At 41.0% G+C, this 14,075-nt stretch overlaps 1 protein-coding gene across 5 annotated transcripts in view; it reads right to left on the reverse strand.

The window, feature by feature from the left end:
• PDE10A (phosphodiesterase 10A) overlaps positions 1–14,075 on the reverse strand; it is a 684,633-nt gene that overhangs the window by 452,005 nt on the left and 218,553 nt on the right. For 2 of the 5 annotated variants that reach the window (XM_008995354.5, XM_078370441.1), the window contains exon 2: positions 2,284–2,454. The exons of the other annotated variants lie outside the window; for them this stretch is intronic. In XM_008995354.5, coding sequence (XP_008993602.2) covers positions 2,284–2,305 — 22 coding nt within the window. In that variant the 5' untranslated portion in view covers positions 2,306–2,454. The remainder of the gene's footprint in view (positions 1–2,283; positions 2,455–14,075) is intronic. 5 annotated transcript variants of the gene reach the window in all.

A 14,075-nucleotide genomic window follows, 5' to 3' on the forward strand; every position in this document is an offset into this window, starting at 1 on the left:
TTTAAGGAGGCTATCTCTAAAAAGTTCTTCCATTCCCAACATTGTTGCAAAATCTGGTGTGCACAGTCTCCACTGAAATGGCTTACAGATAAGGATGTTCATTTTTGCTTTGAAAGTCCAAGTCTTCTCCTCACCATGTTGTAAAGTGTTGAAAAGCATGCATTTGCTTATAGAAAAATGAAAACATATCACATATGTTGAATTATTGGTAAATGTAGGCATCTGAGGAGACAAGGCAGTTTGAGGCCACACTGTCAGCCCAATGCTGATGATGTCAGAGGGTCCAGTGCCCACATCTCACAGTCAGGAAGTGGTCCTGCTCTGTGCCCACAGCAGGGGTCCCAGGAGCTATGAGATCCGCTACTCTGAAGAGTTCTTTTGAGATAATAGGGAGGAATCTTTTCTGGAAGAGGTCCAAAAATACATTTTAAAAAGATGGGATGAAGCGTTTTATATACCCTTCAGAAAGTATTTTTAATAACCTCAGATGGGTTTTATAAGTGTTCTAAGCCACAATCTAACAGAGATAAGCTCAGTGACACAGGGCAAGTACAAGTCCAGGGACAGCATAGGGAGAACATTCTGAATCTCTAGTGGAGCTCCCATGGCGTTGAGGTGGAAGCAGTCCAGGGGAGGAGCTGCCTTTCACGGGGCCAAGTCAGCAGTCTGGCATCCATCAAGGTGGGCCGCCTGATTTGCTTTGCTCTTTGATGGAGAAGAAGAACAGGCTCTCTGAGAACACACAGAGCCCACAGTTTGTCTCTTTCAACTCTGCACCATGGCTCCAAGGTGCAAGCCCACTTTCCACGTGAAGAAAGAAATATTAAGGCTTAACACACTGCAGTGAATAATCTCAATGGCAGATTTCTGAGGACAACTTCCAACCAATGATATTTCTTCACCCATAGGATAGATTATGACACAGCAGCATCTGAAAGGAGTTTCCCTAAAGGTGAGCTAATCCAACCTCATCAGTGAAAATGTGGAAAACCCCACCCAAAGTAGTTTACAGGGAGGCCCAGGCATTTGGGCCCCAGGCTACATGGTGGACCTACTTCTTTTTCTGTCATACTTTTCTCATTACTTTTAACAAATCATGTTTGAAATGGGCCGAAGAGTGAGCTCTAAAACTTGTCTAGTAAGTGGTGTTATTTTTTGTTTCTTTTCCACTTCATTCCACATACAATTACTTTGAACTCAGTTGCATGTATTGGTTAAAATCAATGTAGTGAACCAGTGTCAGTATCGGTTTTAAAACTTTGCACATAAAGTCAAATCTGGTTCTACAATAAAATGGATAGAATCTAATGCCATGACTCTTCTCCAGAAATAATTATTTTCTTTGCAAACGAGAGCAAATTGTTTCATGTTTTCCTTTTACCCTGTAGAGTGGATACAGCAAAAGTACACTGCCACAAAGGTTTTTCATCCTGATTACAGTGAAGCTGAGATTTAAATGATTATTCCTACACTATCTGACAGCCTAGAATTGAAAGTGATTTGAAGGCTGGCCAACCTCTCCTGCCTGCTCCCTGGGTCATTTCCTGCAGCCACTGAAAAACCAAACATGTGACTCCTCACACAGTGGAGGCCACTTAAAACTCCTCTCCAAGCCAATTTTTCCCAAAGATGGAATTGGCAGCTCAACCAGTGCCAACATTGATGACTAAACATCCGTGGCTGTTGCATTTCTACCCTCAGATGTTTATCAGCATTGTTCAGCTTCTGAATCTTCTGCTAGATCTGCTACTGGCCACACAGGATTTTAATTTATTTCTCTGCTTTTTAAATTGTTTAATTTTAATTTATTTTTAGAGACAGCGCCTCAGTCTATTGGCCAGGCTGGAGGTCGGTGGTGCAATCATAGCTCATTCTAACTTCAAATTCCTGGGCTGAAGCAATCCTCCCATCTCAGCCTCCTGAGTAGCTAGGACTATAGGTGTGCACCACCATGCCCAGCTGATTTTTCAATTTTCCTTTTGTACAGACAGAGTCTCACTACATTGCCTAGGCTGGCCTCAAATTCCTAGCCTCAAGGAATCTTCCTGCCTTGGCCTCCCAGAGCACTGGGATTGCAGGCGCGAGCAGCCATGCCCAGCTTCCTTGCTTTTGTGGTAGTCATTTTTCATTCACTTTTCACTGTCAAGTTCCAAGCATCTTACGAATATTTTTTTTATAAGTCGAGCTTCATTTCTGGGAAGAGGCATATTACATACCAACAGGCCACTTACAACGTTAGTGTCTTTTCCACATATTTTTGTATATTAAACGGCAAAATGATACCTTGTATATCCCAGCCGGTCATGATACCAAAGCAGCTCCTTATAATGATGATGATGACGACCACAGATGACGCTGTGTGTGTTGCCACGTGCCAGGTGCCTCTCTTAGCACAGGCCCGCCGTGAGTAGGGCCCATCGCAGACATCACTTTGTTCTCATCCAGGATTCTGCCCTGAATTTCCAAAGGGAATTTATTTATACCCTGGTAGCTACTCTCTTCAGGAAAATGAATTTTAATTTTTTCCTTAATTTTGAATTGTGAAATACTTGAAAATGTGCAGTCTTGTACAAATTAACTTTTTTTTTTTACCCCTCAGTCACATCCTAGATTAGAAGTGGTTGTGTTGTTTTAGGATTCATGCTAACAGAAGGCATCTGCTCTGACCTTGGCATAAAACATCTGCTCTGACCTTGGCATAAAACCTCTGCTCTGACCTTGACCTTGGCACCAAGCATCCACTCTGACCTTGGCATAAAGCATCCACTATGACCTTGGCATAAAGCATCTGCTCTGACCTTGACCTTGGCACCAAGCATCCACTCTGACCTTGACCTTGGCACCAAGCATCCACTCTGACCTTGGCATAAAGCATCCACTATGACCTTGGCATAAAGCATCTGCTCTGACCTTGACCTTGGCACCAAGCATCTGCTGTGACCTTGGCATTGTTTGCTTTCCTCCTCCCTCTACCTCTATCCCCTCTTTCTTCTCTTCCTGCCTCACTCTCTTCTTTCTACAGGCAGTTATTACTCAGTTCAGCTGCCATAATTCAAGAAGAGAAAAATCAAGGTTGGCCAAGCTAACACACTTTCCTAGTTTATAAAGATGTTTTACGGATTGGGCCAGATTTTCTTATTTCCTTCTGTGTGCTTTTATCATAACACCAGGTAAGAGGTTTTCAGTAATTATTTGTTGAATGGGTGAATGAATGACTTGTGTGTGCTCAGCATTTTGCTGATGCATTCAAAAGAATAAAACATAGAGCTCCTGCTTGCTAGAGTGGAGGAAGATTGAGGGCTAACACTGGCTGCACTCCTCCATTGTAGCTGGTGCTTTTCTGAGGTCCTCTCATTTCATCCTTTGATGTAGGCACTATTATTTTTATTTTAAAGATGAGAAAATCGAGTTCATAGAAATTCAGTGACTTGTCCCCAGCCCCACAGCTGGTGGTGGCAGGGAAGGGATTGAGTTGTGGGCTTGAAATTTATATCAGCTCCAACTGCTTCAAAGCTTCTTCTGGTCTTCTTTTAAAAAAAGCTACATTCAAGCTAGAAGACAGGACTAAAATGCAAGAAGGCAATATGAAATATGAAACGGAATTAGCCAAGTCTAAAGAGGCCCCAGAGAACTTCCATCGGCTTACACACTGGGAGAACGGGGTGGAGCCTTGGGAAGTTCTCGCCTTTTGCAGCGGGGAGGAGCCCGGCCTCTTGTATTCCTGGGTGGCAGCCTGGGACTCAATCTAAGGCGGGGAAACCCGCTAGCAGGACTCTTGCTTTGTTAAGAGTCACTGTTTCCCTTTTCTTTCCTTTTTGCCCAATAAATTCCATTTTTCTAACCCTTCAAAGTGTCTGCAAGCCTAATCTTTCCTGGCTGTGTGGCAAGAACGCTAAGGAGAAATTCCTACAACAAAATAAGGCTAAATATCCTACAATCCTACCTCTGATAGAGAATTAAAATGTCATAGAAATTCAGGCACAAAATAAACCGGCGTGCACCTTGGGAATATTGAAAGTGACTCAGTCCATGCTCAGTTGACACAGGGTTTTCTTTCCTTCCTGAACCTCAGCCCAGCAGCCCTTCCACACTGGTCACCCACAAGATGTCTGCTGGGCCCATCACATCTTTGCAAGGATGTTTTTCAAATTTCCTTCATTTTTGCTTGATAGAGAAGCCTGGCTTTTTCTTTAAATTTAGAATGGTCAACGTGAAGTTAAGACATCACATCACAAACAAATATTGTAAAAATAAATGAAAAAAGTAGGCTCAATTATTATAATTACGGTTCTAGTAAAACTCATAAAATACAAAATGCTTAGTGTTTTGATACAAATAATTAATTTAAATGAGTATTATATATGCTTTCATTAATATAGTGATGAAAGAAATATCACTTTTCAAAGAACAGTGAGATGTAAAATAATATTAATGTTTAGAAAATATATCCCTGTGTACAGCTGGAACTACATTCTGTAAGAAGTAACTATGTAACTAGTAAGGGATATTCTCTATAATTATTCTTCATGGAAATGCTTGTGAAACTGGCCCTATTGTCCCACAGAACTAATGTTTATGGTTTCTTTTGAATAAACATCAGAAATTTACTCCCTCGGTCTTACTTAAAACTCAAGAAAGTTACCATCATCTTATATGAGTTTCTTTCCCAGAAAACCAACTGTCAGTCCTCCCAGAGAGTATCAATGACCTGAAACTCACCAGACTGCCACATCTGGACAGTGAGATGCCAGACCACTTATCAGTCATGATTGCCTATCGAACCACCTGCTTCCTGTTGACAAACTTCTCTTCCCTACCCCTCCTTAATTCTGGATTTCCTGCATTTCTTCCCTGCTATATAAATCCTTGATTTTAGTTGGTTTGAGATGGATTTGAGACTGATCTCCCATCTCCTGGCCTGAAGCACCTGATTAAAGCTTTCTTTCCTGGCAATACATGTTGTCTGAGTGATTGGCTTTTTGTGCAGCAAGAAGGAGGACATAGATCAAACCCCTAGCATCTCAGTAACACCCAGGATGGTCTTTCTAAGTAATACCCTTTTAAAGGCTCATTACAACTTACTATATGTCAGTGGTCACCAGATCTTGAGATTTCAGAACATTAAAAAAAAAAAAAAAAAAACCAAGATGGTAGTGGGCAGCAGAGGCGGAGGAGACAAGGTTGCCAATGTTTAATGTGGTACACCTATTCTGTAATTATATTTTACAATCACATTATACAATTATATATAAAATAGATCACTACAAATGAAGTGAATTGTAACACGAATATGTAATGAGCCAATCAAATAAATATAGCTCTATAAAAATTTTGTCTTTTTTTTTCTTATGTTACTACAGACTGAAAACCTTTATTGCTAACAAACAATTGCTCACTTTTCTCTGTGACATATATTTGGCTCTTTCTAACCCATCTCTGAGATGGTGTTCCATGTGGTTCTACCCAAACAGCAGGTGCCTGTCCCTTCTGCTTCACACATTCAAGGACTTAAATTCTCCAAACACATGTGCACACACACACATAGAGACAGAGAATAAGGAGGAAGAAAAAAAGACAAAACCCCTCTCACTCAACAACTTTCAAATAGCTCTGGAACAAGGAAAAAGGAAATTATTTATGCCAGAATTGGCCACAGGTGAATACATTACTGGGGCGGAATTGTGTGATTCACTGACCCATGTGAGTACGTCTGCACGTAAGACTGCAGCTGGAGCATTTCCACCATTTCCGACAGAGGAAGTGGGAATGCACATCCTGCGTCTGGTGTCTGTGTCTGTGTGGCTATGGCTGCCCTCATCTGTATCATGTAACTTTTCCATCAGCCCTCTGTAGTGCCCCTGCTCACCTCGCTCTCTCCCTGAAGACATCACCATGGTGTTTTTCCTGACATCTCCCCACTCCATGACATTCCTTCTATGTTTGAGATTCTGGTTTTGTTTGTTTGTTTGTTGTTTTCCAGAAGAAGTCTTACTCTGACACCCAGGCTGGAGTGCAGTGGCACAGTTTCGGCCCTAACCCTCCTAGGTTCAAGCAATTCTTGTGCCTCAGCCTGCCAAGTAGCTGAGATGAAAGGCACCCACCACAATGCCCAGCTAATTTTTATAGTTTTAGTAGAGATGCAGCTTTGCCGTGTTGGCCAGGCTGGTCTCGAACTTCTGACTTCAGGTGATCCACCTGCCTCTGCCTCTCAAAGTGCTAGGATTCCAGGTGTAAGCCACCAGGCACAGCCTTGAGATTCTGTCTATATATTTTATGTCACGTGTCCTTTCATATGTTTCCATCACGTCTGTCCGATCCAATCCTAAAGTCTTAGACAGCAGCATCTGGTCATGCTGATGCAGCTTGGTATTAGACACAATATGTTGAAAAGCACAAGTATTTAAATTTTGGGCATTCTTATTTAGCCTGTGAACAACCAGCATAGAAAGCTTTTCATACATAGAATTGCTACCTCGTATTGAATGCTTGCTGTGTTCCAGGTGTGTTCTAAGCAACACACTTGGAGTAATTCATTTAATCTTAACAACAATCATAAGGTTTAAGTTATTATTATCTCCATTTTATTATTTCACACTTCACACATGAAGAAACAGGTTTAAGATCCCTGAGCTGGGAAGAGGTGGAACGAGTAGCAGGTTCAATATAAACACTGCTTTACATCACAAAATTCAGTTCAGTATAGATGATAGGGAGAGCACCGGGAGGATCCCAAGGTCCACTCCTGGTAACAGCAGTGCAGCAGAGGGATGAGGCTCTTGGCTCTGCCTGGGCAGACCTGGGGCCTGAATCCATGCTCTGATACCTAGCTATTGCTCTTGGGTGTGTTACTCAACATCTTGAGTCTCAGTTTTACATCAGGACAATAAGGATAATATTAGTGCTTTCCTCATATGCACTCCAGAATGAGAGATATTATTATTAACCCATTTAGAAAGTCACACTGGCTTTTAATATATCCTACTGTTAAAAATCTGTTTGCAAAAATCAAACAGCATAGATGGGGCAATACTCAATGATTATTCTCCCTATTTGGAAAATCTATAAAAGTTTAGATACAGACTTCGTTGTCATATTTCATTGCAATTACTAAACAGTGGAGCAACTGGTTGACAACTTTTCATTTCTAGCTTCTAAAACAGCTAGTGCTTTTCATTTTCTAAAACATGTCTTCTAAAACCCTGAGAAAATATTTTTAAGGACAGAGTCAGTGAAATACAAACAGGTAGAGAATAGCACAGCAATGGTCTCTTGTTCCTAACTATTCTCAGCTCATTCGTCCTATCCCCTCAGCTCCTGCTCCACAAGAACACGCTGGGAAAATATCAAGTGACTGTTGGTGTGGGGAAGCAGTAACGTGCAGGTGATGATCAGAACCACGAGGATAGGTTTATTTCTAGCTGCTTCTGCATGTTCTGTGTACCATAGGGCATTTGCTCACATTTACTTGAAGATTTTAGGCTAGAAAGAGGAAGTTTTCAATCAAGAAAGAGTTAAACTTTTATATGATTATCTCATCTAGTTACAAATTGCTTGTAAACCCCTAATAATAATTCTATTTATTTATTTATTATTGTTTTTTGAGATGGAGTCTAGCTCTGTCACCAGGCTGGAGTGCAGTGATATGATCTCGGCTCACTGCAACATCCATCTCCCAGTTTCAAATGATTCTCCTGCCTCAGCCTCCTGAGTAGCTGGGATTATAGGCACGCACCGCCATGCCCAGCTAATTTTTATATTTTTAATAGAGATGGGGTTTCACCATGTTGACTAGGATGGTCTTGATCTCCCGACCTCGTGATCCTCCCACCTTGGCCTCCCAAAATGCTGGGATTACAGGCGTGAGCCACCATGCCCAGCCAATTCTATTTATTTTAAAGTGTGAAACGTCTTCTCCTCACTGTTAATTTGTCCCAGAAGCCAAGGTTTAGTGCCTAATTGAAAACATCCACACAAAATTTAGACAATGAACTGAAACCCCATCAGATAATCTGAAGGCTTTTGCAAATCAAGGTAAATCCTCCATGGGATAGCTTTGCTTTTGCAAACTGGTCAGGTTCTTTTGTTTTTAAAGCCCCTGCTTTTATTGTTTATTAGTTATGTGGAAAACACATGTTCAGGCTGTGTGTTTGGAGCTTGGTTTTTTATGAGCCGGGAAAGGAAGTCAGCAGACCTGGAGGCTCAGCAGTGATTCAATCTCTCCTTCCTGAGAGAAGCAGCACTTCATAGAGATTTAAATAAAAATGCAAGGACAGTGACAAGCAAATTGTAATACATGTGTTTAGTAGTTTGCCCTGTACTTAGAACAATTCCATTTATTAAAACTTTGGAGTACGAAAATCCTATGTGCTACAGAGCTTTTTTATATATAGCCATTTGAAGATTATACCACATAAGATTGTGACTAAAAGAGATGCTACCTACTTGAGTCTTTCAAGTTTCTGATTTTCTGGCTCACAAATAACATGCTTCACTTCTCATTTATACCTTTAGCTAAAATGAACAGAGATGCTTTCTTGTGCTTCTACGTTAAAAAATGGGCTTTAGGATTTTGCTACTATCCTTTTACTCGGACACTTGTTTTAATTAGATTTTTGGTTTTTTGCTTTGCCTTAAGTTCCCTAAAAGACTAAGTCAGGTGGCACTGAAAAACATTACTTATTATTAGAACAGGGGATTTAAGAGAGCAACCAAGAGTTATGTTTATGTAAATATATACTTATTTTTAAAAATATTTCATTGAGAATTAATACATATAACATAAAATACATTCTTTAAAAGTACACAATTCAGGGGTTTTAGAATCTTCACAAGGTCGCACAATCATCACCACTGTCTAATTCAAGAACATTTTCATAACCCCCAAGGGAAACTCCAGACCCATCAGCAGACACTCTCCCTCCCTCCTGCACCCTGTCCCTGGCAACCACCAGCCTCCTTTCTGTCTCTGTGTTGCCTGTTCCAGACACTTTATATATATAGAATCAGACACTATGGGGCCTCTTTGACGGGCTTCCGTCTCTGAGCGTAGTGTTCTTCAGAGTCATCCACGCTGCGGCATGTATCAGAATTTCATTCCTCTTTATGGTGGAATAGTATCCCATTGTATGGGTATGTTTTGTTTATCCACTCATTATTTGATAGACATTTTGACTGTTTTCCACCTTGGGCTATTATCAGTAATGCTGCTATTAACATACAAATCCTCCTGTCTGTGTGGATATATCTGGTAGCAGAATTGCTGGGTCATATACTCTATTCTCTCTATGTTTCATTTTTTGAGGAATTGCAAAACTGTTTTACAAAGTGGCTGCACCATTTTTACATTCTCACTGCAATGCATGAGGGTTCTAATTTCTTCATGTCTTTGCCAGCACGTCTTGTCATCGTGTGTGTGTGTGTGTGTGTGTGTGTTCAACCATCCTAGTGGCGGTAGAGTGGGATCTAATTGTGGTTCTGATTTGTATTTCCCTAAACACTAATGATGTTGAGCATTTTTTGGCCATTTGTATATCTTCTTTAGAGAAATGTCTATTCAGATCTTTCACACATTTTAAAATTGGGTTCTTTGCCTTTTCACTGTTGACTTGTAAAAGTCCTTTACATATTTTGTACACTAGACCCATATCAGATATATGATTTGCAAGTACTTTCTCCCGTCCTGTGGGCTGCCTTTCCACTTTCTTGAGAGCATCCTTGGTTTCTAACTTTGGTGAAATCCAGTTTATTCTTTTTTCTCTTGTTGCTTGTGCTTTAAGTGTCATATCTAAGAAACCATTGTGCAATATGAGGTCCTGAAGATATTCACGTCGGTTTTGAGGTCCTGAAGATATTCATATAGGTTTTAAGGTCCTGAAGATATTCACATAGGTTTTGAGGTCCTGAAGATATTCCCATAGGTTTTGTGGTCCTGAAGATATTCACATAGGTTTTGAGGTCCTGAAGATATTCACATAGGTTTTGAGGTCCTGAAGATATTCACATAGGTTTTGAGGTCCTGAAGATATTCCCATAGGTTTTGAGGTCCTGAAGATATTCGCATAGGTATTGAGGTCCTGAAGATATTCGCATAGGTTTTGAGGTCCTGAAGATATTCGCATAGGTTTTGAGGTCCTGAAGATATTCGCATAGGTTTTGAGGTCCTGAAGATATTCGCATAGGTTTTGAGGTCCTGAGGATATTCACATAGGTTTTGAGGTCCTGAGGATATTCACATAGGTTTTGACGTCCTGAAGATATTCCCATAGGTTTTGAGGTCCTGAGGATATTCATATAGGTTTTAAGGTCCTGAAGATATTCGCATAGGTTTTAAGGTCCTGAAGATATTCACATAGGTTTTGAGGTCCTGAAGATATTCACATAGGTTTTGAGGTGCTGAAGATATTCACATAGGTTTTGAGGTCCTGAAGATATTTGCATAGGTTTTGTTCCAAGAGTGTTACAGTTTTAGATTTTATGTTTAGGCCTTTAGTCTATTTTGAGTACTTTTTGTATAAGATGTAAGATAGTAATTTATTTTAAGCATCCTTCACTTAAAATAAGTGGTCCTTAGAATTTTTCTCATTTATAGGGAATTCAAAAATTACCTAATATTTTTATTAGCATTTGAACACCTGCAGGAAGAATCCTATCACACAGTATTTCTAAGCACCTTTGAAGCTTAATGTGTCATATACTTTTTAAAAAACCGATGATAATCTAAGGTTGGAAATTCAAAGAGTACGAGGAAGAAGGGTGGGAAATCAAGATTGGCCTCTCCAATCACTTTTCCCTGGATGTCAGTTGAGGGCAATTAACTTTGTAACTCTGCCCAAAGCAGCACTGCCCCTCAGTTTGAGTCAGATCTCACAGTATAAAATCAGAGGAACTTGGTGACCCTAATCATCTGTGTTATTCTCTAACTTTCCTCTGTTTGTCTAAAAGAAAGCCAAGCAAAATGGCCCAGAGCATCAAGCTCCAAAGTTGGTTATTTACACTTTAAAGTGCACATGGTAAAACGTGTGTGTACCTTCTAAACGGGACATGTTTGTGACTATACTATATTTTATTCTACAGAGAACATACATGAAACTACATCTTTTCTCTTATTACACTTTGCACAGTGTTTCTGAAGCTTTTCCATTTCAACTCTGTTTATGAAATATGCATATTCTAGACCAACGCGGTCCAACTGAACTTCCTGCGGGGATGGAATGTTCTAGTATGGTGCAGTACAGAAGAGTGGTCATTAGCCACACAGAGCTATTGAGTACTTGCTGCCTGGCTGGAACAGCTGAGGAACTAAATCTTTCATATCATCTGATTTTAATTACGTTAAACTTAAATAACCACATACAGCTGGTGGCTGCTGGGTTGGACAGTACAGCTTTATAGTGACACTGTGGTATCCGGTAGCCAGCAATTTGCTTAAAACAATGACAGTAATAACACAAACTTTACAGTAGATAGTCTATTGAAATTATAACCTGTTTCAAAAAATAGTGGAAAGTGGGGTATAGCTCTCGGGGCCATTTGTATTGGTTAATTTAAACAGTGATGCGTATTGCTAGAATCACTTCCTCTTTGTCTGCCCAAGGAAAGAATGTATGCAGCCTTCTGGCTGCACACAGCCTATAGTCTGCCAAGCATGGAAGTAAAATTAAACGGAAGTTTAATTGCTAATAGTCTTCTCCTACCCTATGAAAATCTTGGAAAGCACAAAATCATGGAAATGACATGCAGATAGAAGTGAAAAACATTAGAAAAATTGCCCGTGAACAAAGGCACAGTGTCTGGCATCTAAACTAAAATTATTAAGCATTTTACGTCACGGAATACAGCAGAGAGAGGGCACTGGGAACTAAGCTACCCACTTACCCGGCAAGTTAGCCTTAGTGTATTTCTGTGTACAATACAAATACAATAAATGATACACTACAACATCTAAAGAATTGGAAGATACTCTTAGACGTAAGTTCTCTTTTTTTTGAGATGGAGTTTTGCTCTTGTTACCCAGGCTGGAGTGCAATGGCATGATCTCGGCTCACCGCGACCTCCGCCTCCTGGGTTCAGGCAATTCTCCTGCCTCAGCCTCCTGAGTAGCTGGGATTACAGGCACGCGCCACCATGCCCAGCTAATTTTTTGTATTTTTAGTAGAGACGGGGTTTCACCATGTTGACCAGGATGGTCTCGATCTGTTGACCTTGTGATCTACCCGCCTCGGCCTCCCAAAGTGCTGGGATTACAGGTGTGAGCCACCGCCCAGCCAGTTCTTATAGTTATAAATACCACCCTTAATCTATTAGATAATTGATTTCTAATAGATTATTTATCTATTAGATAAATAATTCTTATAATGTAATTCCTGAAAACGAAAGTGTTAACATCTCAAGCCAGGTGTCCGAACACCTCATGAAAACGGAAGCTCTGGTCTAAGTAGAGTCCTGGCAGGACCTAGCTTCCATCCCTAGTCCTAAGTACAGAAATGCAAATATCACTAAATGAAAACAAACAAACAAAAGCCAATCTAATGCAAAACGGCAAAAAAAAAAAAAAAAAAAAAAAGGAGTTAGGTCATCTCTTCTCAGGAATGCCTAAGGGTCCATGAAGTTTCTCTTACAGTGAATCAAGCATCCAATCGAATGATGTCGTATTTCCCAGTACTCTGAAGCTTAGGAATTGTAGAATAACATCTTTTTATTTAAAAAAGAAATCGGTCAAGCAGAAAGGTGTTAAATGGAATCTACAAATCTCCCTACTGACTTCCAACCTCCATATCCTCTTCATAAAGAAAACATGTTTCTTTGTAACCTTCCAGAATATTCTCTGCATATATACTCCTTTATATATAACCGGTCATGTCTTATTTCAAGAAGTTACGTAAACTGTAAGAGCTTGGAGACATGCCCTGGAATTCCACCCTAGAAACACAGGGCCACCCCAGACTGCCACTTGCCTTCCTTTGCACCATCCCGCAGCCCTCCATTCTGCCTTCGGAGTGACTCATGAACACCTCCATCCTCCAGGGAGAGTCATCTGCAAGGCGCAGGCCTCATCATCTCTGCTCTAAAAATGGGTATTAACCTTCAAGCTGGTCTCTAACCCAGTGAGGTCTCTAGAACACAGCTGTGTCATTTCATTCTTGAACATTTGATGTCAAGGCTTCACCTACAGGAGAAGAGGCCTCACTGGCCTGTCCCCAGCTACGCCTGGGGCACGTGAGCACATCATGCCTCCACCCAGCCATGACCCCCCATTCATTCTGCAAATGGGGTCTTGTCTGGGACCCCTCTTGTCCCGCTGGCTCCCAGCCACCATTCCCTGGGACAGAGCTCCACTTCTCTTTGCCCACAGTGAATTACTGCCATTGCAGGACTGGATTATAGAATGAGGCTTGGCGGGCAGGGCCCAGGTTTTGCTCGTATTTTTATGTATTGTGCCTTGAGCAACCAATGGCTGAAAGACAGGACACCAAAATCTCTGCCTCTGTTTATTAAATCACAAAGAGATGCAGAGAACCTACCATACCTTGGGCGCTATGGAATTACAGAGGCTTTTAGAAAGTGAAAGCTGAACCGACTTCATTTTGTTTCATTTTGCAGAATCCTGGGATCTCAGAGACAAGTTCTGGTGGGACTCCACCTGATGACACAGGGTATCAGCCTCTGGAGCACACAGAGACATTGTCCTGCGAAACGCCCTTCCAGCTCAGGTCTCCTGCTCACATGAGCCCTAGAGATGTCCACACTACTCCAGTGCAGCCAGAATCACCCAGAGCTCACGTGCCCGACACCCGGGTTCTCACCTGGAGGCAAAACCCAAAGAGAAAAAGCCCGGGAACGACACGGAAAATCACACTTCCTTCCTCAAAGCGCGTACCTCAACAATCCTCCAGGCAAATGACACATTTGCAAAAATGGCCAGAGAAATCCACTCCAAAATCCTTATTTCACCTCTTTCAAATCTCCAGTTTTAAAAGAAAGAAAAAAAAAAAGCAAGCAAAACCAAAAGAAAAAATTAAAAGCCTTGCTATGTCTTCAAGTCACTCAGGCTTTAGGTTGGAAGCTGGATGGCAGGA

This window comes from Callithrix jacchus, chromosome 4 (genome assembly GCF_049354715.1).
Source record: "Callithrix jacchus isolate 240 chromosome 4, calJac240_pri, whole genome shotgun sequence".
NCBI lineage: Eukaryota > Metazoa > Chordata > Mammalia > Primates > Cebidae > Callithrix > Callithrix jacchus.